Source organism: Saccopteryx bilineata, chromosome 5 (genome assembly GCF_036850765.1).
Source record: "Saccopteryx bilineata isolate mSacBil1 chromosome 5, mSacBil1_pri_phased_curated, whole genome shotgun sequence".
NCBI lineage: Eukaryota > Metazoa > Chordata > Mammalia > Chiroptera > Emballonuridae > Saccopteryx > Saccopteryx bilineata.
Genome location: NC_089494.1, coordinates 170,997,831 through 171,024,871, shown reverse-complemented (window position 1 = coordinate 171,024,871; position 27,041 = coordinate 170,997,831). Strand labels below are relative to the sequence as shown.

At 39.7% G+C, this 27,041-nt stretch overlaps 1 protein-coding gene across 1 annotated transcript in view; it reads right to left on the bottom strand.

The window, feature by feature from the left end:
* COL25A1 (collagen type XXV alpha 1 chain) overlaps nt 1-26,669 on the bottom strand; it is a 603,455-nt gene extending 576,786 nt beyond the window's left edge. Inside the window, exons 1-2 of the mRNA XM_066232766.1 lie at nt 25,797-26,669; nt 24,642-24,711 (exon numbers count right to left, since the gene is read on the bottom strand). Coding sequence (XP_066088863.1) covers nt 24,642-24,711; nt 25,797-26,093 — 367 coding nt within the window. The 5' untranslated portion in view covers nt 26,094-26,669. The remainder of the gene's footprint in view (nt 1-24,641; nt 24,712-25,796) is intronic.
* Nucleotides 26,670-27,041: the final 372 nt, after the last annotated feature.

Sequence of the window (27,041 nt, the reverse complement as noted above, 5' to 3'; positions counted from 1 at the left end):
TCATATATGTCTTTAATTATTAAGAATGCAATCAAGGCCCTGGCCTGTTGGCTAAGCGGTAGAGCGTCGGCCTGGCGTGCAGGAGTCCCGGGTTCGATTCCCAGCCAGTGCACACAGGAGAGGCGCCCATCTGCTTCTCCTCCCCTCCCCCTCTCCTTCCTCTCTGTCTCTTCCCCTCCCGCAGCCGAGGCTCCATTGGAGCAAAGATGGCCCGGGCGCTGAGGACAGCTCTGTGGCCTCTGCTTCAGGCACTAGAATAGCTCTGGATGCAACAGAGAGACGCCCAGAGGGGCAGAGCATCGCCCCCTGGTGGGCATGCTGGGTGGATCCCAGTCGGGCGCATGCGGGAGTCTGTCTGACTGCCTCCCTGTTTCCAGATTCGGAAAAATGAAAAAAAAAAAAAGAATGCAATCAAGCAGCTATAAAGTATTGGAGGTTGCTATGAATTGACTATGTTATGTTCTAAAACTTTCTGTTTTAGACAAAGATATTCCTCTCCTATCCAAAAAAAGTAAAGAAAACCTAAATTCCAAATAAATTAAAGTATTTTCGAAAGTAGGGGGTTAAAGGAAGAGCAGTTATTTTGACATTTTAGGTTCCTTTTTAATTAAACAGTAGACATTTTAATTTTATAAAGGACTAGCACTCCACCTGGTAAACTAATTTTAGAACATTTAGTTGGCCAGACAGTCCTAAAAGGCACCTGGATATGATCTGGTTGTGACCTAAAGGAACAACTTAATAGTTATTAACTACTAATAATTTACTCAAAACCACATTTTACATGCAGGAAGTACAATAGCATTCAAGAACAGCAAAAGCCACTTCCAAGTTCTTAAATGGTCATTTCCAAAAACTGGTCTAAAAAATTATATCCAGCTAGTTAATAAAGTTAAATATTAAAGCAAAAGAACTACAGAGGGCCTGACAGGCAGTGGTGCAGTGGATAGAGCATCGGACTTGGATGCAGAAGGACCCAGGTTCAAGACCCCGAGGTTACCACCTTGAGCACGGGCTCATCTGATTTGAGCAAAAGCTCACCAGCTTGGACCCAAGGTCACTGGCTCCAGCAAGGGGTTACTCATTCTGCTGAAGGCCCACGGTCAAGGCACATATGAGAAAGCAATCAATGAACAACTAAGGTGTCGCAATGCACAACGAAAAACTGATGATTGATGTTTCTCATCTCTCTCTGTCCCTGTCTATCCCTCTCTCTGATAAAAAATAATAATAATAAATAAATAAATAAAATTTTAAAAGTCTGGATAAATAAAAAAATTTAAAAAAAGAACTACAGAGGGTGTTTTCTTTTAAAGACTATAGCTTCATTTTAAAGCAATATTAGCACTTTTGCTAGTTACCCTATTGTAACTTAATTCCTTGAAAACACTTTACTTCCTTGAAAAACCCTAGAACAGTGACTATTCTTTCCAAGTTACAGTCAAACACACTGTCATGAATATAATCATAAATTCTGCTAGCTGAGCTTATGGGGAAATCCAGGATGGCATTCTGCAAAGAGCAGAAAACCAACCTAAAGAGGAAACGAATGAATTACACATAAATTACATTTTTGTTTCAAGTATGTTTTTTTGCTTTTTGGGTTGTTTTTTGCCTTTTTATTTTTTTTTTCATTTTTCTGAAGCTGGAAACAGGGAGAGACAGTCAGACAGACTCCCGCATGCGCCCGACCGGGATCCACCCGGCACGCCTACCAGGGGCGATGCTCTGCCCACCAGGGGGCGATGCTCTGCCCATCCTGGGCGTCGCCATGTTGCGACCAGAGCCACTCTAGCGCCTGAGGCAGAGGCCACAGAGCCATCCCCAGTGCCCGGGCCATCTTTGCTCCAATGGAGCCTTGGCTGCGGGAGGGGAAGAGAGAGACAGAGAGGAAAGCACCGCGGAGGGGTGGAGAAGCAAATGGGCGCTTCTCCTGTGTGCCCTGGCCGGGAATCGAACCCGGGTCCTCCGCACGCTAGGCCGACGCTCTACCGCTGAGCCAACCGGCCAGGGCTCAAGTATGTTTTAAAACTAGCTCATCTCTCAATGAATTCGTGTTTTTATGTAAACACTAAAATTCATACAAAGTAATTCTTTATTCCAAAAAATACAGTAGAATGTTGATGTATTTCTGACCGGGTTTTAAAACTAGCTCTCGTTAGAATAAGAGCAATAGAAACCAGTTTCTGCAAAGCTTTTAGGAAAAAACTTCAAGAATAGCAAAAGTGCTCCAAGAATGATTATTGTAATTAGAAAACTATTCTGTACTTAGAACAGTACAATAGATTTTCCCTTTATAGCACAAAAACTGAACCAGAAGCCAGAAGTGGAAAAGAACTAAAGTTGGTATATTGTATTTAATAAAAGAGAAATATATATATATATATATATATATATATATATATAAACTATGCCCACCAAAAATTTTTTATTTGACTGTGGAAGGAATTCTATGGAAGGAATTCTGAGAAAATTTCACTTAACTATTAGAATCAAGAACAATTAAAATAAACCCTCCTGCACTGCTGGTGGGAATGCAGACTGGTGCAGCCACTATGGAGAACAGTATGGAGATTCCTCAAAAAATTAAAAATGAAACTGCCTTTTGACCCAGCTATCCCACTTTTAGGAATATATCCTAAGAACACCAAATCACTGATTCAAAAGAAGATAGGCACCCCCATGTTTATTGCAGCATAGTTTACAATATCCAAGATCTGGACACAGCCCAAGTATCCATCAGTGGACAAGTGGATTAAAAAGCTGTGAAACATATACACAATAGAATGCCACACAGCTGTGAAAAAGAAGAAAATCTTACCTTTGCGATGGCATGGATGGACTTGGAGATTATGCTAAGTGAAATAAGCCAGGCAGAGAAAGACAAATATCATATGATCTCACTTATATGTGGAATCCAATGAACAAAGTGAACTGAGGAATGGAATAGAGGCAGAGGCGGGATCACAGGGAGCAGAGGGACATTTGTCAGAGGGAAGGGAGATGAGGGGATGGGAACAGACAGGGGGAAGGGTTAGTGAAATTATATATACATAACACATAGATACAGATAACAGGACAGCAAATCCCAAAGGGAAAAGGGGAGGGGGGGCTATAGGGGATAAAGGGGTGGGGGTGACTGAGTTATATTGAGTTATATTGAGTGGGACATTTGAATTCATGTTAACACAATAAATTAAAATAATTTAAATAAAAAATTTTTAAAGAATTAAAATATTCTTATATATCATTTGTTAATTTCTTATACTATAAATTGTTCACCCCTTCTTCAAGAGTTCCCTACAATGCCAGTGAGGGTGACAGGAGATAGCACTTTCATTCACTTTCTAATATGTAATATAACTGTATGCACTATGAACTGGACAAATGTTTATAATGTGTGAACCACCAATTCCACTTATAGGTAATTATCAGAGAACAATGCACAAAAAGACTTCTATGTCACATTAGTCATTGCAGTTACTGATAAAAGCACTGAAAATAATCTAAAGGTATAAAAAGAAATTGTTAAATTATGATCAATCCCTATGAATATCATACAGAGATTTAGCATGGTTTTATAATAAAAGTATACTACTATTACAAGAAACTTTGTACTTTCACAAGAAATAATATTTTAAGTTTGCTGTGTTCTAGATATACCTTTGAAGTCTTGAGAACATTCATTTGCATTATATATTATTAGGTTACTTGACTTAGACTCCACATAATAGGCTTTGACATAACTTTAAATGCTTATTGTACCTAATTATGTCTGGTTACGATATATAAATTCTATTATTGTTGCTCAATTTGTGGTAGAGCATTGAAGAAACAAAGGATGATGGTCACATTTTTAATGAAAGCAAAATGGTATGATATTCTTAACCAACATAAGAACAGTCTACATACCCTGAAACATTCACAAAGAAAACTAAACAGCATTAACTAGGGAGGATTATGGCACTAAAAAGGAAGTTGTTTATACAAAAGGTTATTCAATTTTTTCCAAAAATGAAAGCAGTACCTCCATACGTAGTTGAGTTAAGGTAGCTACTACCATGAACTTCAGCCTTTAGGCCAGACTAAGTAACACCCAAATATTTGCTTTAAAAAATTATTTGAATGCTGTTAAGTGGGCTTTACACTCCTATCTGATGACAGGATACCCTAGTCTAATAAACCTTATACATTACTTGCCTGGTATTTGAGTTTGCCTTCTGGCTTTAAACTTAAGTCCTACTCTGAAGAATCGCCACTAACTCTATATTTTGTCCTTTCTTCTCCTCCATCTCCTCTTTTCTACAAACTCATCAAGTTTTACTTCTGCAAGTTGGGAACTATTTTCCTAATTAATCTTGGAGAATCTCAGCTAAAGTTTAGAAAACCTCCAATTTCTCTACATTTCGCCCTGGTGAAAAACATCATCAACCACAAAACAATTTGACCTTAGCCATATTATTTTATCTTAAAGGAAAAAAGTGTTTCATGACCAAAAAGTTTTAGAAAACATGAGATATATAATCCCCATTTGGGAGATTCACAATAGCCAAATTGTACAGTAAATAAATCTGTTTAACCCAGTATGTCCAATTTGTCTTGAAAATGTTCTTCCTCAGACATTTCATAACATGAAAAAGAAATGGAGTTTTGAGGAACACAGTTGGATGCATTGTTATACATGAAAGACAAGTTAGTGGATGGAACTGCTGGAAGAAAGGCAATCCCAAAAGTGCTCATAAATAGATTAATAGCAACTGAATGGCAAAGATTACAAGACCATGAGGCTCTGTCCTGAGCCCTCATGCTCAAATATTTCATCACAGAATCAGAAGAAAACACTGTTTGTCAGCTCAAGAAATTTCTAAATCATAAAAAGCCAAGAGGAGTCGGAAATTTATTGAAAGAATCAGGATTCCAACAAATCCTGACAAAGCTGGAGATTCGGTCTATATAAATATATAAAATTTTAGTGAAAATAAATATAAAGTCTTTATTTAACTTCCCTTTCCTAAAAAAGAAGCAAGGGAAGAAAAACCACAATACCATAAAATCAAGAATAAGGAAGACAGGACTTAACAGTAGCATATACAAAAAACACTTGGTCATTTTCATCAACGCTACACTCAGTGTCAGTCAACAGAATTATGGGACTAACAAGAAAATTACTGTAATTTTAGGTTGTGCTAGCAGTATAGTATCTGGAACGAGGGACATTTTCTTCTTTCTCTCTCTTGTATATGACCATCAGGCCCCATCTGGAGCTGTATTCAAATCAATGTGCAACACTTTAAGAAAGAAGTAGACAAAGTGAAACACTGGAATGACCCAAAAACATTTATTCCAAAAATAAAACGTTAATAGGAAATATAAAAGGTGGTTTCAAACATTAAAGAGTTGTCATAGTACAGAGATATTCAATTTATTTTTTATGATTTAGGGGGAATGGTATATAGAACCAAGTGGTAGATGTTCAGAGGAGATGAATTTAAACCTCACAGAAGAATGAAGCTTTTTAACAAACTAGTCCAAACACTGAGTACTCTATTCAAGAGATAATCAATCACAAGCTTGCATGACCATTTATCTAGGATGGCACTGAAGGAATTCAAATATCAGATGCAACATAAGTCTAGTAAGCTTTAAAAACTCTCACAACATTGAGATTCTCTACTACTCTCAGCAGCAGTATCACCACTTGGAGACATGACCAAGAACCAAATACACTCTCTCTGGTTACAGGGGTATCAGTGCAAGTGGGTGCTAGAGCTGACTTAGGAGAGCTGATTCAATTTTCAGGATTTTGCAAACCTATTGTTGACCAAAGTCAATAATAAAATTCAAATTATATAAACTTACAACAAAATAAACTATATTTAAAACAAAGCTAATAGTCAAACTAATCACTCCCTAATGTCACTTCATTATCCTGAAATAACCCTCATGGGAGAAAAATACTCTAAAAATCTGCAAATGCTTCAAATTGGTGCTCTTTTAGAGAGTGGTTGTAAAATATTTGTCATCAGCATACCATGTCAGTAGTATATTTAGTCAATCAATTTTTATTAAACCCCGATACATACAGCTTGGAGCTGTGTGAAATAGAAATAGGAATCAAAGGAATCTTCCTCAGGAAACAGGAAAACCAGCAGTAGAAAGGAATATTGGAACTTTTAAAGCGATCTGCCTTCTATTGAATACACTGGGGTATACTTTTACAATAGAAGACTTATAGCCTTTAAAAAAGAATGATGCAAATCAATCTGTATTGGGAAGACACACAACACACTAATAACATAGACTGCTCTGCAGAGAGAGACCAGATATTATGTACGATTTTAACTAAAATGTTTGCATTTGGGGCATATACATATATTATTTTAATAACAAAAATGCTGTAATCAAACACAAAGAAAGGCACCACCCCCGAGGACTACCTTGACCAAAGAGCAACAAACAGAAGCATTCACAAGGCAGAGGGAAGAGGACACCAGCCTGACAAAGGCAGTTGAAACTGAGATAAATTTCTTAATCCCCCTGCTGAGGGGAGGACAAGATCGTCATCTCCCCTATCCTCAGGGAACATAATCCAAGACCCCTAGGGGCTACCTGAAATCACAAATAGTACTAAACCTGACAGAGACTATGTGTTTCCTATATATAAATAGTATGATAAAGGGCTATTTATAGAGTAGGCACAGTAAGGGATGAGCCACAATAACTGATAATAAAACAGGACAATTATAACAATATGCCACAATAAAAGTTACACAAATGTGATTAAGTAAAATAAGGGTTACTTGATCATAGGACTGCAATACAGAAACAGTCTGATAGCCATGAGGCTCTCTCGGTGGAGGACGCCTGAACCTCTCCTCCCTCTTTTATCTCCCAAGCAATCTTTCTCTCTCTCTCTCTCTCTCTCTCTCCTCCCTAATAAGCTCCAAGAGGCCTTCTTTTGCTGTAACTTGTTTCCTGAGCCCATTTCTTCTACATCTCACTTCTTCGGTGACTTTCTAAGTAATCTTTCTCTTAAAGGAAAATGAAAAGAAAAAGACAGCTACTAAGTGACTAACAAGAGAGGAGAGTCAACAGTGGGAGATGTTGGACGAAGGGTGGTTCACATTCAGGCAGGATAGTGTAAGATTTCATCACACTACTCAGAATGGTGTGCAATTTAAAACTTAGGAATTGGCCCTGGCCGGTTGGCTCAGCGGTAGAGCGTCGGCCTAGCGTGCGGAGGACCCGGGTTCGATTCCCGGCCAGGGCACACAGGAGAAGCGCCCATTTGCTTCTCCACCCCTCCGCCGCGCTTTCCTCTCTGTCTCTCTCTTCCCCTCCCGCAGCCAAGGCTCCATTGGAGCAGAGATGGCCCGGGCGCTGGGGATGGCTCTGTGGCCTCTGCCTCAGGCCTAGAGTGGCTCTGGTCGCAACATGGCAACGCCCAGGATGGGCAGAGCATCGCCCCCTGGTGGGCAGAGCATCGCCCCTGGTGGGCGTGCCGGGTGGATCCCGGTCGGGCGCATGCGGGAGTCTGTCTGACTGTCTCTCCCTGTTTCCAGCTTCAGAAAAATGAAAAAAAAAAAAAAAAAAAAAAAAAAAAAAAAAAAAAAAAAACTTAGGAATTGTTTATTTCTGGAATTTTCCATTTAATATTTTCAGACTGTGGTTGAGCATAGGTAACAGAAACTGTGGAACATGAAACCAGGAATAAGGAAGGACAGATACTCTACATCCTGATTGTTCTAATAGCCTTCCAATTCTTGCTCTCCTAGAGCCGTCAGCACAAGGTTGATAGTCCTGCCTTCCTTACTCTGGGGGTGATTAAGACCCCTACAGGACATCTGGCAATTCTGGAGACACTTGCGGCTGTAAAAATTGAAGGTCCAACTGCCTTTAGTCAGTAAAGGCCAAGGATGCTGATAAACATCCTAAAATGCACAAGACAGCTTCCTACAAACACTTATCTAGTCCAAAATGTCAATAGTGACAAAGTTGAGAATTCCCAGCAGCACTGTTACTTAAGGCCACCTGAGTGGATGTCTGCTCTTTATAACCTAAGACAGTCTAGCCAGTGTCTTCACTAGAAAATACGACCAGAGAACCTGAACTGATGTTGACGGAGCCTCAAAAGCTCTTTAAAAATAACTACCCTGGAAGGTAGCCTAGGGAGAGGTTAAAAATGTTACACTTGACCTAATGACTGATGGAGATCATTTTTCTCCAGAAAAGCCATCTATTTGGTGTGTCACCAGCATTTCTGCAAAATATCATCGTACTCATTAAAGAACTTTTCAATGTTCTTAGGAAAAAAAGTAAAAAAATAATAATTCAAATACTAACTTCTCTAATAACATGTACTATTTTTGAAATCATAAAGAGTAAATGAAGTGGAAATATGAGTAGAAATATCAATTACCATTGTAGTTTTAAATCATTAAAATTGAATACAGTTGGCTACCGGCTACATTTTTATATCTTCTACTTCTCTTGCAGTCTTCAGCCTGCACACCTGACACCACTACTACCTCACAAGAGTTTCACAGCCCACTTATTTCTTTAAATAGTAAGGCATATGGCACAGGGTCTCATCCATAGTATATCACAATAAATGTTTTATTAGTTAATTGAATAAAAAGATTTTTAAAAATCTACTATACACATGATTCTTTTAACCTTTGCCAGAATTGAGTTAGGTGATATCAGAGGTCAGTTATCACCCAAAGTATATAACTTTTAGATACTGATAGCCAAAATGTTTAATATTTATAATGAACTCTCTCCTCTACCTAGTCATGAGGCTACCAGAACATAAGCTGCTTGGAATGAAGATAATTATTTCCCCACAAAAACCACCAATCACTGTGTAGTTTAAATGTATCCTCACCCACCCTCAGCCCCCATTCTCACCTATTTTCTTCCTAGGATGTATAGACAGGGCCATTATCTGGTTTCAGCCACTCATCTACCGAAACCCAAGTGGCTCAAACAAACAGATAGTGATGGAAGCAAATAAACAGATAGGAGCAGAGAAGAGCATCTGATCTACCTGGGCAGCAGAGGGCTGAACTGATTGAGCTGCTAGTACACTTGATCTTAGCCAAAAGGCCAGAAGCGATTGAGGTGCTAGTAAACACTGTGATAGCTAATAGTAGAGGCAGAGATGAAACAAAGAAGGAGCTACCAGGAGAGATAACTGGCCGAGAATAGATAAGTAAATCTTAGGAGTATTGACTAAGATCAAGTTGTCTGAGGCATTAATGAACATAATGGGAACTGGATGAAAGTGTCCAAGGAAAACATAGACTAATAGATAAGATACTTGAAGTTAAAGCCAGGATCACCGAAACAGCTACACAAAATCCCAGAGGCAACCACACACTCACACCAGGCAAATGTGGCCTATTTAAATAACATAATTAATAGCCTGGACATAGTATTCAAAAACACAAGGTAAAGGTCAGCAACTCTTTCTTTATTATTAGTGGAACTACTCATTGATATAAAAATTTAAGAAGCTGAAGTCATTCAAAGTGGTCTACCCTAAACAAAATTTCAGTATTAGCCCTGGCTGGTTGGTTCAGTGGATAGAGCATTGGCCCTGCGTACAGATGTCCGGCATTCAATCCCCAGTCAGGGCACACAGGAAAAGCCACCATCTGCTTCTCTTCCCCTCCTTCTTCCCATTCTCTCTTTCTTCTCCTCTCACAGCCAGTGACTCGATTGGTTGATTAGTTCAAGCATCAGCTCCAGGTGCTGAGGATAGCTTGGTTGATTCAAGTATTGGCCCTAGATGGAGTTGCCTGGTGGACTCCAGTTGGAGTGCATGAGGGAGTCTGTCTCTCTAATTCTCCTCCTCTCACTTAAAGAAAGAAAAAATTCATTCTTATAAATTTAAAGCCCATTTATGTAAATCATGCCAGTAACACAGAGGCATACCAATCACTAACTCCATGGAATACGCAACGAGATAGAATAATAATCATTACTAAAGAGTAAAAACAATTTTTTTTTACAGAGACAGAGAGAGAGTCAGAGAGAGGGATAGATAGGGACAGACAGACAGGACCGGAGAGAGATGAGAAGCATCAATCATCAGTTTTTCGTTGTGATATCTTAGTTGTTCATTGATTGCTTTCTCATATGTGCCTTGACCATGGGCCTTTAGCAGACCGAGTAACCCCTTGCTCAAGTCAGTGACCTTGGGTCTAAGCTGGTGAGCTCTGCTCAAACCAGATGAACCCGCGCTCAAGCTGGCAACCTTGGAGTCTCGAACCTGGGTCCTCCACATCCCAGTCCGACACTCTATCCACTGCACCACCGCCTAGTCAGGCAAGAGTAAAAATAATTTTTTGCTTGCCTAAAAAATTTTTTCCTGTATAGCTGTTTTAGGAATATAGGAGGAAATATATGTTCCAGTGGAAAACTATGCATTGTCAGGTCTAGAACACAACCTTCTCACTGATCAGATTCTGATTCTTTGGGAGCTGTTTTAAAACTCTGCAGGTATCTATTAACATGCAATTTCTTTCTGACTGAGTGAAAGCAATTTTCCATCCTCACTGTAAATAAGTCCAGTTTTGCCTCCACTTTTAGATTGATTTCAATATTCTGCAACTGTCAACGTGTCTATCTTTAAATTCTCAATTGAATATCCTACTAGTTACCTATAATTTTATCCAGTGTCACACCAATAAGTTAAAAAGAAAAAAAAAAGATCTTACTTGTTACTCCCTTGGTGATTTAGTAAAAATCTTTAACAGATGTTCCTTTTATATGTGTATGGAAGTCATAACTTTACCTATTTTGAAAATTATCTTTTAACAGTAATTTTTGAGAAAGGAACAAATTAGTTTTTGAAATTTGGGGAAACTATTGATATTTACCATAATGTCTTTCAGTCATGCTCCCAGATTTAATCATAAGTATAGCTTCTGCCCCAGATAGGCCTACAGTTTGGAGGACCTAAGGGTAAGAAAGCTCCTGGTAGATCAAATCAATGGCAAACAGTAAGCCAGGTAGAGTGTCATCTTTAGAATGAAGGCAAGATGGAGTTTTTGTACTAGAGAAGGAGAGGGAGATAGAAAGGAGAACAGCCTGACTAGACTAAGAGCTCTTTAGTGGTATAGAAGATCTTCTGGTTTTGTTGCTGCATAAATCCATGGCTAGATCCCAAACTAACTGTCCTGTCCTCTAACTCTGTTCTCCAGTATCAGACTGCAGCAGAACAATGCTTGTTAACTGAGCCTGACAGAGCATCATTTCTCTGTCAACGGAAGTGTTTGCTGTGTCCACTCTTGGTTTTCAGGAGTTCAAGGAACATTATTCATCTCATCACATCCTGTAACCGTGAATGCCATGTGAAAATTTAATTGCTAGTGGCATGTGACTACAATTAAACAAAAGTGAAGACTTGTAAAATACAGAAAATGAGGGGGAAATGATGTATGCCATCCATACACAGGGGATGAATGTGACTGATTATATAAAATTTTCTACCTAGAATTTCTTCTTGAAGATTTTCTTCTTGATGCTAGAGGCAAGGGTTTTCTGCTCACTCAGATAAAGGCATAAAAGAATAAAACACTGAGTCTGATGTGTCCTGGGCTCACACATAGAGAACATAAAATATAACGCAGACCTGTTAATTCAAGAATACTTTTCCAAAATAAATTTTAAAAGAATTTTAATGATGAATATTTTTTCTTTAGAAATTATTATTTTTAAGACTTTATTTATTTATTTTAGAGAGGAGAGAGAGAGAAGAAAGAGATAGAAAGAGAGAGGAGCAGGAAGCATCAACTCCCATATGTGCCTTGACTGGGCAAGCCCAGGGTCTCAAACTGGCGACCTCAGCATTCCAGGTAGATGCTTTATCCACTGCGCCACCACAGGTCAGGCTAAATTAAATGTTTTTCATATTCCAAGAATGATAACATATATTTTACCATCAATACATAGCATTTCTCATATAAAACTTGATTGTAGAACCAAACCAATATTCAGGAAAGTATCCTCAGAAGTAGCTAAAATGTACAATGTTAAATAACTACACACAGAGGGAAACTATATACAAGAACATAAAAGCCCTGGTTTCTTTACGGATGTAATTTCTCAATGTTAGAGGTTTTTTTTTTATTAAAAACTTCCAGATGTATAATATGTATAGTAGTACTAAGCCATACAGTCAGACTAGCTGCTTAAACTTCTAGGAAGTTGTCAGTATGTCTAGAAGGTTTTGGAAGTAAATTTAAGGGATACAGTTTGCTTGGTTAAAGCTCTGTTTTACAGCTCACAATAGCTTTGGCTGGCATTTATTATCTTTCCAGCCTTCCTATCTTTGGTGCTTTACTGATAATTGTCTTCTCTCAAAAGGCAAAGTAACTAAAGTAGTTTAAAAAATAAAGAAAAGTCACTTTCCTCTTCCAGAGTTCCTGGAAGCCCATAGATTAAAACTATACATTCAGGAGAAAATAAAATGCTCAACAGAGCTCGATAACTTGTTCAGATACTGGGTCATTCTATTATCTATCCAACAAGACAACTGAAGAAGGTGTTGCACTAGGTGAAACTACTGTCCACAACTACAACTAGAACAGTAAATAGTATTACTGACAAGAGTGGACAAGCATTTCAATGGGAGGTACAGTATTGTCTTTCAAATCTCCATTTGCAGTACTTGTTACAGTATGATTGGACCCAGATTTACACTTTCTCTCTGAAATGTACTATATATATATCATTCAAAATGGTACAAAATACTGTTAATTCCTGAAGAAGACTTTTCCTAATACTATTTAAATACAAATGTACTTTTCATATATTCTCATTGTATGGTTAATTTAAATTTCAATACATAAACATTATTAGCTTAACACAAGAATAAAATCAAGTAAGAAAGTCTTAGAGATCTTAGAAGCATCTTTAAATTTTTCTCACAATATAAATTTTCTATAAATAATACAATTAGGGGAATAGATGTTCTTCATATACAACTTTGCAATCTAAGTTTTAACTAGTAATATAAAAGTGAATTGCTTTAGCCCTGGCCGGTTGGCTCAGCGGTAGAGCGTCGGCCTAGCGTGCGGAGGACCCGGTTCGATTCCCGGCCAGGGCACACAGGAGAAGCGCCCATTTGCTTCTCCACCCCTCCGCCGCGCTTTCCTCTCTGTCTCTCTCTTCCCCTCCCGCAGCCAAGGCTCCATTGGAGCAGAGATGGCCCGGGCGCTGGGGATGGCTCTGTGGCCTCTGCCTCAGGCGCTAGAGTGGCTCTGGTCGCAATATGGCGACGCCCAGGATGGGCAGAGCATCGCCCCCTGGTGGGCAGAGCATCGCCCCTGGTGGGCGTGCCGGGTGGATCCCGGTCGGGCGCATGCGGGAGTCTGTCTGACTGTCTCTCCCTGTTTCCAGCTTCAGAAAAATGGAAAAAAAAAAAAAAAAAAAAAAAAAAGTGAATTGCTTTAAATAAACATATTAAAAAGATAACGGGTGACTGTAACTTGGTAATAACACCCCATAGTAATATCTAGAATTTAAAAATAAGTAAGAATAAAAAGGAATAAATTTGAAAAACACAAAACCACCATAAAAAGCAAGAAATATATTGTGACTTAAAGGCTTAAAAAAATGTGACTCTAGCCCTGGCCGGTTGGCTCAGCGGTACAGCGTCGGCCTGGCGTGCGGGGGACCCGGGTTCGATTCCAGGCCAGGGCACATAGGAGAAGCGCCCATTTGCTTCTCCACCCTCCCCCCCTCCTTCCTCTCTGTCTCTCTCTTCCCCTCCCACAGCCAAGGCTCCATTGGAGCAAAAATGGCCCGGGCACTGGGGATGGCTCCTTGGCCTCTGCCCCAGGCGCTAGAGTGGCTCTGGTCGCGGCAGAGCGACGCCCTGGAGGGGCAGAGCATCGCCCCCTGGTGGGCAGAGCATCGCCCCATGGTGGGCGTGCGGGAGTCTGTCTGTCTCTCCCCATTTCCAGCTTCAGAAAAATACAAAAAAAAAAAAATGTGACTCTAAAAAAACAGGCTGAAGTTGACTTCCTGATGAACAGCACCATGCTCACTTACATGGTGCATGTTCCCAGCTTTCTGGTGCTATACTATAATTACATCTCCTACATAACAACAGCTCCTTTGCTAGACTACTACAACCTATTAAAAAACAGTATTATATTATACTCATTTCTGAAGGCTACTCATTTTAATAAATATTTTTGCTTTCATCATGTCTAGTAATGCTTCTAGCTACAGAATTTTGGAGATGAGTTCTGTACTGACAATAAATATATGGTATCTCTAGATACAGGAGCTGGGATCATAATGGGCACTGAACTTTCAGTAATTTTCTAACAGAGTCCTATGATTCTCTCTAGAGATACCTCAAGGGTCATCTTGGGGAAGGGTGGTGGGCAGCAGGAAAAAAAAGCATATATGGTTTTGATCTCTGTCCCCTCTGACCTCCAAGGTCAATCATTGGGTTACTAACATTGTATCCAATTTCATACCCTGAGTTTTCTCATAAGATTTAATTTTTTTAAAGGTCAGCCTCTTTAAGAAGTGTTGTAAAAACCTTGAACTATTTGATCGCCAAAATTTATATTAGTTTTAATATGTTCTGGCTCATAAAGTCCTCAGAGAAAATGTAAAGAAGGCATGGGGATAAGAATATTGGGGTGTGTGTGTGTGTGTGTGTGTGTGTGTGTGTGTGTGAAGACATAAACCACAATAAAAGTCTTCAACCAAGTCAGTTGACAGATGCTCATTACAATCATTATGAACTTTTATAGAGAACCATCTATAGAGAACTATAACAAGCCCCAGAGATACACAGATATAAACCAGAAACCCACCCATGGAGCACATAAGTAAGATTGGTAGACAGACTCCAACCCACTCCCTCAACAAGTAGAATACAATTATACCGTGAGAACACTTTGCAGTGAGCACCAGGGTCTGCCCACCAGAGTCACCTGATTCTTGACCCACTTAACTCACTTGACCCCCAACCAGGTTGATAACCATCCTCAGAAAGACAGTTATTTCATTAGCTCGTTTCCATTCCAACTTTGTCAGCTCTGACCTTGAGCCCTAATTTTTTCATTAAAAAAAAAAAAAGAATTTGTAATTCCAAAGTTTGCTGGCTAAGTCCTAGAATTTGCTAGCATTACAAGCATGTCTTTCAAGTCAAAAGGTTGGTGTTCGTTCATGGTTTGTGGAAAGGCTTTATCTTATTATTGTATCATGTACATCTAAAAAAATGTTAACTGGATTCTAGAGACACAAATTGGAGTTTCATAATTCCTAGAAGGGCAATTCAAACATCCCACCTTTCACAATTGCCAGAACTGACCTAACATACAGGAATATTGGGACAGAACTGTGTCAATTTTCCAGGCATATTTAATTCTAGTGTCTTAAGGATCAAAACACCATTCTTGCCCTGTAAATAGATTTGAAAGAGAGACTTCTATGAGATTTTTCTCTCGCATTAGCTGCTGCAAAAGCAAAAGAGGTTTGTGGAGACAGAGCTATAATGGAGAATTCCTCTGACTTTCAAACCATTGTTCATATTTACATTATACTAGGAGCTCTAAGATACTAGGCTTGCCCAGAAAGATGGTAAAGAGACTGGATTCCCAGAGATTCAGGGATATGGTTTTACTCTTCTTGCATGTGAACTCTTTGATAAAGAAAGGAAAGCCCTGGCTGGTTGGCTCAGCGGTAGAGCGTCGGTCTAGCATGCGGAGGACCCAGGTTTGATTCCCGGCCAGGGCACACAGGAGAAGCGCCCATTTGCTTCTCCACCCCTCCACCGCGCCTTCCTCTCTGTCTCTTCCCCTCCCACAGCCAAGGCTCCATTGGAGCAAAGATGGCCCGGGCGCTGGGGATGGCTCTGTGGCCACTGCCTCAGGCGCTAGAGTGGCTCTGGTCGCAACATGGCGACGCCCAGGATAGGCAGAGCATCGCCCCCTGGTGGGCAGAGCGTCGCCCCATGGTGGGCGTGCCAGGTGGATCCCTGTCGGGCGCATGCGGGAGTCTGTCTGTCTCTCCCTGTTTCCAGCTTCAGAAAAATGCAAAAAAAAAGAAAGAAAGGAAAAATAGGCTCTATCCCTGCCAGAACCAGGCTTCTTCTAGTTAGATGTGTTCTTACTCTCAATATTACCACAATGCACAAACTAGAACTGCTTACAATTCATAAAATCTACTCAGCCACTTAGCCTAAATGTGCATAATTGTATTTAAATATGTGTTGACCATATTTCAAATATAAGAATAAAAACTTTGTGTACATAATCCAAAGCCTAGAGCTCCTAAAACCTAAATCACTAATATCTAAATGAACAGACACAGTTTTTGACATTCCTGGCAAATCAGACTAAGCAGTCACACTAAGGAACACAACGAGAAAAAGAATGTATTTCAACTATAGAAATGGGGACTACAGATGATGTCATGGCAAAAGCATGATAGTGACTACAAATGACTCTTGATTCTGAGAAATTATAAAACCTAAATAAAACAAGATCCCCAAATGGTAAATTTAATTACAGTTAGTTCATTAAATCTACCTATTGGACTACTACCTTCAAATACATATCTGTGAACTTAAATAACTAAACTTTTTGACTAGTACAAAAGCAAAACTTACTAGATTGTTTTAAATATCTTAAAGCTGGTAAGTAGGACATTCTATTCTTCAAATATAGATGAAAGAAATAACTTGCTTCCTCTGTAAATCTTTTCCTTTGCAAACAGAAGTCAAAAGATAGAAGGTAGCTAGAAACTTAATTGATAAGGAGCTGGAGAACAGATTGAGTCCCACTGTGCAGCTCAGTTCCTCCTCCTTGTGGTCGCAAAGGGAAGGTGCCTGCCATCTGGTGGCATTTCTACAGGGCACCTGTTATTTAAATCAGTGGTCCCCAACCTTTTTTGGGCCACGGACCGGTTTAATGTCAGAAAATATTTTCACGGACCGGCTTTTAGGGTGGGATGGATAAATGTATCACATGACCGAGACAAGCGTCAAGAGTGAGTCTTAGACGGATGTAACAGAGGGAATCTGGTCATTTTTAAAAAATAAAACATCGTTCAGACTTAAATATAAATAAAACGGAAATAATGTAAGTTATTTATTCTTTCTCTGCAGACCGGTACCAAATAGCCCACGGACCAGAGGTTGGGGACCAGTGATTTAAATGACTTACAGAATAGTTATTGGAAAGAATATATAATGCCAATGAAAAGTGCTCAATTTTAATTTGCAAGTGATTTCCACTTACTTCTGTTTTCCATTCTTATGCATTTCTTCCTTTTTGATTGCAAGGTTGTTGAAAATATCTCAATAAAATAGTAACTATTTATGTTTACAAATTAAGTGAGAGGGTATGTCACAGTCATTTCTAACACAAATTGAAAAAAAAACTCATAAATATCATGGTGCTTTAAATACTGTATGGAACTTCACCCCCAATGGCAAACGGGGCGGGGGGGGGGGCAGCTTCTGTGTTTAGTAGTCCCACACTGGGCTACAGACTGCAACCCAGGCTGACTCATACACTGTTTTCAGTTCTCAGCTTCCAACAAACCACCAAGTAATGTTTATCAAAAGGAAAAATAGAATAAAAATACTTTTTCATAATATGTTTTGGATGGTTTCCACTCAAGATAACATAGATTGATGTTATTCTGAAGCATGTCTAGTAAGGTTCCCCTGCAACAGAAAATGCCCCCTGGACTGTAAAACAGTCCTGATTCTGGCGTGTTTTCCCCATAAGCCCCCCATTTACCCAATCTTGTTGATAAAAGGATGTCTTCCATCTCCATTCCTACACTTACTTTTGGCATTCAAATACCTTTTTTTCAAATACCATGTAGTTGATTTTTCTGCTACAAACCAATCAGAAGCACAGCGGGCCTGAGAAGCTACTCTTACCTACCTATACATTCTTCAATGAGCTAAGAGAGAATTAACCCCTAAGCAGAATGTATGCTCTGGTCTTAAATAATTTCTAGCTCATAACAAAAAGAAAAAAACAAAATTACTAAGGTAAGAAAGAAAAAAAGAATACTTGAAGAATTAGCATCTTAATAAATTTTAGACAAGAGAAACAGAAAAGAAACTAAGAAACATGAACACTGCTTCAAGAGGCAAATAATTTGTCCCTGGTCCTTTGGGTAACAGGCCATTTTGCCAGCTGCCACTTCTTGACCAACTAAAAAGTGTTATATCCCAACTGTTTTTTGTTGTTGTTGTTTTACTGATTTTAGAGAGAGAGGAAGGGAAGGAGAGAGAAAGAGACAGAAACATTGAGCTATTCCTGTTTGTGCCCTGACCAGGGATCAAACCCACAACCTTTGTGCATGAGAAAGATACTCTAATCCAGTGGTCCCCAACCCCCAGGCCATGGACCGTTACCGGTCCATGGGCCATTTGGTACCGGTCCACAGAGAAAGAATGAATAACTTACATTATTTCTGTTTTGTTTATATTTAAGTCTGAACAATGTTTTATTTTTTTTAAATGACCTCTGTTACATCCATCTAAGACTCACTCTTGATGCTTGTCTCGTAAGTTAGACAATTATATTTAAAAATAACACAGTTCTTACACCAGTCACATAATTTTATTTTGTGCATTTCTCCGTCCCACCCTAAAGACCAGTCTGTGAAAGTATTTTCTAACATTAAACTGGTCCCCCAAAAAGGTTGGAGACCACTGCTCTAATCCAGTGGTAGTCAACCTGGTTCCTACTGCCCACTAGTGGGCGTTCCAGCTTTCATGGTGGGCAGTAGCGGAGCAACCAAAGTATAAATAAGAAGATAGATTTAACTATATAGTAAGTTGTTTCATAAACATTTATTCTGCCAAACTTAGCAAAAATCCGACATAAAGTACTTGGTAAGTAATTATTATTATATGCTTTAACTTGCTGTAACTCTGCTTTATAAATTTTATAAAGTAATGTTACTTTCCTACTTTATAAATCACCATTACTATGGAACCAGTGGGCAGTTAGAATATTTTATTACTAACAGAGATACAAAAGTGGGCGGTAGGTATAAAAAGGTTGACTACCCCTGCTCTAATCAGTGGAGCTATGCTTATAAGGACTGAAACCATTTAACATGAATGCTTTGAGGCACTTTGATGTCACATTGTATTGTTGGCCTTACAAAAGGAGGAGATTGCCTACTATTCTCATTTAAATAACACTCATAACATTTTAATTTGCTTTTCTTCTGAAAACCGTTATTCTTTATCTCACATAACTGAAAATCCACACATTATTATGACTGGATGCACTCCTTCCGTTCAGTGTGTGGCTGGTTAGGGATAACTATAGCATAGTGAAAAACCATGTTAGTAGAAAAAACATGTTTTATAGCAGTAATTCATGCTAGCAAAGTAATGTAAAGGTCTTCTCAGATGATGGTAAAGAATGTGCAACCTTAAAGCTACAGTTTAGATTTATTTTCATCCCAAATTGAGAAGATACCACAAAGTCAGCCACCAAAGACAATATCACTCACATTTATAAATCAGAGGGACTTTAAATTTTGTATACAGGCCCTGGCCGGTTGGCTCAGCAGTAGAGCGTCGGCCTAGCATGTGGAGGACCCGGGTTCGATTCCCGGCCAGGGCACACAGGAGAAGCACCCATTTGCTTCTCCACCCCTCCGCCGCGCCTTCCTCTCTGTCTCTCTCTTCCCCTCCCGCAGCCAAGGCTCCATTGGAGCAAAGATGGCCCGGGTGCTGGGGATGGCTCTGTGGCCTCTGCCTCAGGCGCTAGAGTGGCTCTGGTCGCAACATGGCGACACCCAGGATGGGCAGAGCATCGCCCCCTGGTGGGCAGAGCATCGCCCCATGGTGGGCGTGCCGGGTGGATCCCAGTCAGGCGCATGCGGGAGTCTGTCTGACTGTCCCTGTTTCCAGCTTCAGAAAAATGCAAAAAAAAATAAAAATAAAAATAAAAAATAAAAATAAATTTTGTATACAATCATTTTCATAAGCTTGAAGGCTGTAAAGGGAGCTCAGAAGTTATGTGGCATATCTTTTTTATCTCTAGCTAAACTCTCCAAACAGATGACTAGCTCTGCTGCATTTCATCATTATCAGTGAGTGTCCAAGGGTCTGGTCCTGTTCAGTACCACCAGGCAAAAAGTTTTGACTCATATTCAACCTAAATTTCACTGTTTTTTAGGAGAAATGTAGAAGAATAAACTACCACCCTTTTTTTACATTAAAGCCACTTCTTTGTTTCAGTTGGGTATCAGTATAGGTAAACCAGGTGTCTGGGCACCTTTAGCTGACCATAAATGTTTGGAAAGCCAAAACCCAGGTCTGGCTATGCCAGTCACAACAGTGTTATCTATTATCAGAAGCCAGATTTTCCCATATGATTTTCTCTGACTGTGAATTTCTGGTTTTTTCTCCCAGAGAAAATTTAAAAACTATTCTTAGTATTGACAACATGAAAGAAATTTTGGTCACATGCTTCAAAGCACACATTTCTTTTTCTTGGTGGCAACTGTCATGCCTGTAAATCTATGTCAATTTTAAATAAATGTCTGTTATCCTAATTGAAACGTAAGCACCATGAGGGCAGATGTCAGGTCCGCCTGTGCATCAGCATACTGCAAGGGTCTAGCAGGTTACTTGGCACACAGAGGCTCTTTATGCCTGAAGAATTGACCAAGGCCTTTCAAAATCATTCTCGTCAAACATTCCTATTGGAAAGATATGAAAATTGAGTCAGTAAAAGTCATTCTTAGAAATGACTTGCCCCAGACCGTATGACAGGTGAATGAAAAGCCAGGATTAGAATTCTTGACTGCCCATTCACATCCTCAGTCCATTACACCACAGAGGCTCTTACATCTAATACCCTGGGCAGGCAAAACTACTGATGAGTAAGGCACAGAAAGCTTTGTGATCAAAACATTATGTGTTTGCCTGGCTTCCAGTATTCCTTATCAGTTGGAACACAGAAACCCTCCCATATAAATATGCCTGGTTTATACATACTTAATGCAGGATTCCAAAAACAGAATTCAAATCAGAATTCTACACCCAAAACAAAAAGTCAATTTATTCTTAAATATGAGGGTCAAGTTTTACAGAGGCCAAGCCACAGATGCCCAGCAGAAGGTCCAAGCTTCAGGTACTGCTGAGTCAAATATTCTGCTATACAAAACTCGAATTTGTATGGTCTTTTAAATTTTATTGTGGAGTTTCTTTAATGTAAATATTTTTAAAAATAAAGCTTCTGAGCATATAAAAATGTAAATGGGAATTTTCAGAGGTGATGCAAGTAATCTAAAATTGGATTGCAGTGCCGATTGCCCAACTTCATAAATTTCTTTTTTAAATCTTTAAACTATACACTTAAAATGGGTAGTTCTCATTAGTTATATTTCAATAACCTATTAAAAATAAGTGTGGAAATGAGTCAGAAAGTTAAAGTATTTCTTTTTATAAATATCTTATATCAAATATAAAGACATTTTTCAATATCCCCCATGTTTTTAAGCCCAGGTTTTTATATACTTCAATCGTGGTTTATAAAACATCAAGTTTTTTCTTCAGTCTTGGTAAAAATAATTTAGTAGACTAATATAAATATCTTGGTGTAGCACTGAGATACTGAGTTGTGTGAAAGATAATCTGCATGAATGATCTATAGATATATTTGTTTAATTAAGCACAGTGTTCTATTCCGAAACTTGTCATCAGCCATTGGGTTTTCAGCAAGTTACATATCTCCAGACCTTGGTTTTTCCACCTCTACATATGTCCATATGGACCAGATTAGAGCTAAATAGCATATGATATAGCAAAAAGAATAGTAATTGCTATTACCTAATGAGTAACCACCAATATGCCAAACTGTTTAATTTATTATCTAACCAGAGGTATTACTAGTAGCCACTTTTTTGCAGATGAGAAAACTGGAATATAGAGTTCATTAGTTTGACCAAGGTCACACAGCTATTTAGTAGCAGATCCAGGATTTCAATCCAGAACTATCCAGCTCCAAAACCTCTACTCATTCTCTATTCCTCACTAGACGTTGGACTTTTGATTCTATCAGATGTGGGCATGAATCCTGACCTTGCCTTTACTATGCTAAGTCACCTTCTGAGTCCAGTTTCCTAATCTATAAAATGAGATCACAAATATTTAACTCTCAGGGTTGTTGTGAAGATTAAATAAGAGAGTGCTTTTCCTATAATTAAAAACTATTCAGTATTCTTTCTCATCCCTCTCCCACACAAGCTCCTTCCTGTGTTTAAAAAAAACAACTATTTTTAAAAATCCATAAATTCTATAATTTCCTTGTTGCCTACCTGGATAAATCTCACTGGGACTGTGTTCTATCAAAAGCAATTAAAGTGAACACAAACAACACAGCATTCATTAATCCTTTGCTATCAGTCTTTGGCTCTGTGACGGAGACTGTCAACAAGAGTGTCAACTTCAAGGAGTGGGCATCTGTCCACAGGAACTGAGCAAGCTGAGGTCACAGACTTGTCTCACTCTGCCCTACAAACAGATGTCTGGGTGACAACCCTTAGTCACTGCAAACAAGGGTTAGAGCCCAACCAGGTGGGAAGCACTGTATCTCCTTTCTAATCCTCTTGGCCAGCCCGTTCATTCCCTAAAACAATAATTCACTGACCTTAAATCAAAATAGCTAATTTCCCCTCAGGATACTACTTTCAACATAATACATTTATTTTGATGACATTTGATTATTCCACAGGCAGAAGAGAATGTTTCTCAAGTAGTGGTTTGTCAGCAAGAAACCTGTTAGCTTCTGTGCACTGAAAGGTATACCTTAAAATATTTACCTCTCAAGTAACCTGCTGAAAACTGATGTAATGTGGAGCTCTAGTGGTGGCAAGAAAGTAAAACAGCCGTTAGTGAGGGCCAACAAACTGCCAAGGATATCACCATTTATTGTTTATTTGTCATTACTGTGAAATCACTATTTATTATTCAATTAATATGTTAAGAAGAAAAGTGGTTCATAATAATCTTCTGAGATAATGTAAGATAAACTCTAAATATAATATCTTTCTTCCAGATTACGTATTAGACTTCAACAACCAGCTTATATCAATTTCGTGAAGCAGCTAATTGCACAAAATAAACCAGAACTCAGTTCTGTCGTTGTCACTTTCCTACTTTTTACCCAGTTCAATAAATGCTACTTACTTTTCACACACCCCACAAGAGCACTGAATACAGAAAATGCTGGACTATAAGTGGTATGAACAGTGAAGTCTATACCAACTGTTTTGAGAATTTAATCCCTCCAAGCTGATGAGGTTTTACGAGTTAATTCCTGCACCAGAAAAGTGTTTTCCTTGAATTTCTGACTTCTGAGATTTTTTCCAACTTAAGACAACCAAGAATGAAATCTACATCAAAACAAACATTAATTCGTTTCCCAGTTATTTAATGTATATGTCTTCTCAATTGAAAGGGCTTCACTTACAAAAAAAAAAAAGAATACAGCTCCATTATGGTCAACAATGAAGCAGAACATAAATAGTAAAACTTTTCTATGTACAACTGGGAGTTGACATTTAAAAATTCTAAATATGGTACCTGGTTTAGATGCGTTATTGTGAGGAAAAACAAGTTATTGTGAGAGAAAAAAACTCAATAGGAAAAAACACAGGAAGTAGCCTTTCTATATATAAGTATCTAAAGATTGTGTTTCTCAACATTACAAAAAATGTAAGAGACTCACTTTTTCATAAGTGATGGTAAAAGAAAATAAATGTTCATAAATGTATTAACAACAGTTATCTGAAATAAGTATCTTGACTCATGGGAGTTTTTCATGGCTTTTATCAGTTGAATCCACAAGACGTTTTCCCACAGACATATTCCAAATGGCTTCTAAATTGTTAGGTCCACAGATGCCTGACTCCCTAGCCTCAGAGGTCTGGGAAGGAAAAGTTAATGATTACCTAGAGGTTTCATTCATTGATATCTCTTTTCTATCCATCTATTAACATACTGTCATTAATATAGTCCCCTAAAGCTGCACAGAAAAAAAAAAAGTAAAAATATAAGACCCTTTTCTGAGAGGTCATTGAGAATACAGTAGTTTTTAAGGAGAAGTCCACAATAAAGAACTAATTTCCTTTAGCTATAGGATAAGGAACTTTTTTGATAGAAAAAAATAAAAGCAGGAGAGGAAGTTAAGGTCTTTTACTAACATAATGATATGTCAAGGAGCAAACGGAAACTTATACTAATCCAACATTCACCACAAGGGAATTCAGAATCTAACGTGTTCTGCAGTCCTTTTCACCACAGACCTTAAAATTGAACAATATTTTTCAGCCTTTGAATCTGAATTTTATCTTTGTACATCATCTTGCCATATTTTCTTTAATGATTATCTCTCCCTTCTTTGCTCTCTCATAACAGACCTTGGTATGCTGCTTAAAATAATATTTGTAGCTTTATTTGCCATTCTTTTGACTAAGACATGTTGATTTTATTAAAGTAAGTTGGGTCTGCATTCTTTCTTTACTATTATTACAGGTAGACTTGACAGACATGGAACTTTTGTTTTAAAATGCTCTGCTATGGAGCCAATCTTGTTAAATAAGTTCCATTTTACCTGCTGGGCAGTTGCATTCTGAAGGTGCTTCTCTTGAGATTCTTATTTTAGCCATATGTTCATATGATTTCTGCAGAGAGAGAAAAAAAAGAGGTATTAAGAGGCATCAGTAGCTTTATGGAGAAATGGGTTCTTTAGAGTTTCTCTAACCATATGCTTGATTCACCAGTATTTGATAGCCTGCATAACTAAAGTTTACATATGTACTTGGACGCTAGTCAAAAGGTAACAGTATCCAAGCCCTAAAAAAAGAAAATGATCATTGACATGATACCAAGACTGCTAGACTTGTATAACATCTTTCTCCATTGTTCAACTACCACCACTCTCTCTCAGCTCAAACATATGCAATCAATGGAAAAAAAATGGCATTAACATGATGCAGTTCTAGGTAAGTTATGTGTTTTAAAACAGCCAATATTTTATACATGAAGGTCAACTGTTTATCATGTTATACTGCAACTACTGCCAAACAGCCTCTCTGTTTGAAGAGCAAGTTCCAGAAAACCACCTAAGTCTAGTCTAAAGCTACCCTTGATTTTGATATAAAATGTAAATTACTTTAAACTCTCAAGTCTAATGCCACTGCATTCATAAATACCCCTGGCACTGTATCTTTTACAAAAGAAAAGAAAATATTAAGCTACTATAAAAAAAATTTACTATGAGAATATTCAGTGGATGAAATGATTGATTTTAAATCACATTTAGGGTTATTTTACTTTCAAAAGTGATTACCATTTATATATAATAACACATATGATCCCAACCTTTTTAGGACTATGAAAAACATAACAGATGTTATCTCTGCAAGGAATATTATCCACAATAGTGGGAAAGATTCACATGAGACTTTAGAAAACTAAAAGAAGATAAAATGCCACCCTGCCATTCTGGTCACCATTCCGCCTTTTAGAGCTCCATCTGTGTTTAACATGCAAAGCTTCAGGAGAGCTAGGGAAGATGATACAGACAGAGAGGGTGACATCAAAGGATGTGCACATACAAATATATGCTACAATGAGATGGTCAGCTCGTACATGCACACAGAGCCACACCAAGTATGCGGACAGTAAGGGTACAGGCTGGTCGTATACACAGAATCACGCCTGTGCAAGATGTTATCCACGTGCAAAACACCCCAGCCTTTCACACCTGAGCCAGAAGTCGCTCCACTTTCTCTTGCACCACTGCTTTGAGCTCATCCAGGCAATCAGGAAGCAGACGGATGGAAGGGTCCCCTTTGGCGGATTCAAGAGCGGCGATCCTCGCCTGGAGATCGTTGGTTTTCACCCCCAGGTACAGACAGGACATCACGGCCACCACTGACAGGAGGGCCGCCAGGGCCCCGCACGGGTACAAGGTCCGGGCACAACGCTGCCCCGCGGGGCTCGGGTCCTCGCAGCTCGGCTCCTGGGCCCCTCCTTTCCCTGCAGGCTTCTTCAGCAGCATCGTGGCGGGGTCGGCTGCCTTCCACCTCTTCCACTTCCAATACTCTTCAGAGGAAAGAGAAAGGGCGATTCCTCCAAAGTTCAGTCCAGGTGGCTGTTCAACTAGTTGGCGGCGTGCGAGCGGGGCCGCATAGAGATAAACCTCCGCTATCCTCGCCGCCGAGACCAGCGGTCGTGGACGGCCCTCCGCCGCCTTCTCTCTTAACTGGGGGTGAACAGCACCCTCAGTCTAGCGACTGGTGACAAGGTTAAAGCCTGAATGAAGCCCACACGGGTGGCCTTGCCGCCTCTTCCGAGGTCCCCGCGGGCGGCCGCACAGGAGCCGGGGGACAGTGGGCGAGGGCTGCAGTGGCGCCGCTCCCCTCGCCCGCAGCGCGGACCTGTTGCGTCTCTTGGTCCGTCTTATTTCTAGCTACTCGGTGTTTTTCCGCACGCCTACTGTTTCCCACCTGGACTCAGGTCCAGGCGAAAAAGCTGAGAGCTGCGGCGGGAGCGCAGCGCAAAAAAGGGTGCCCTGGGGACAGAGTAGAGAAGAAACGAAATAACCCAAGGAGCAAAAGCGAGTGGCAAGGCCGAAGTCGCGGCTGCCCCCAGGATCTCTGCAGCCTCGCGCGTGCGAGCCTTAAATACCCTGCGGGATGCTCGCATGTGTGTCTGAGTGTGTGTGAGTGCGCGCGCCCGCAGCCGACGTCCCGCCCCCGGCTCCGCTCCCGCTCCCGCCCCTCCCCCGCGCGGTCTCGGTCCCTGGCTCGGCGGCAGCGTGCCCCCTCCTAAGCCCGGGAGAAACCCGCCTCATTATCCTAATATATTCACCTTCGACTGCCCGCCTTGGCCCCAGACCCCCAGGGGGCGGGGGAGCTGAGCGGGAGGTCTATTAGCATAAAACATGCAAATCTAGGAGCGGCCACAGTGATTGGAGAGGAGCTTGACGAGCCCTCCCTCTCCACAG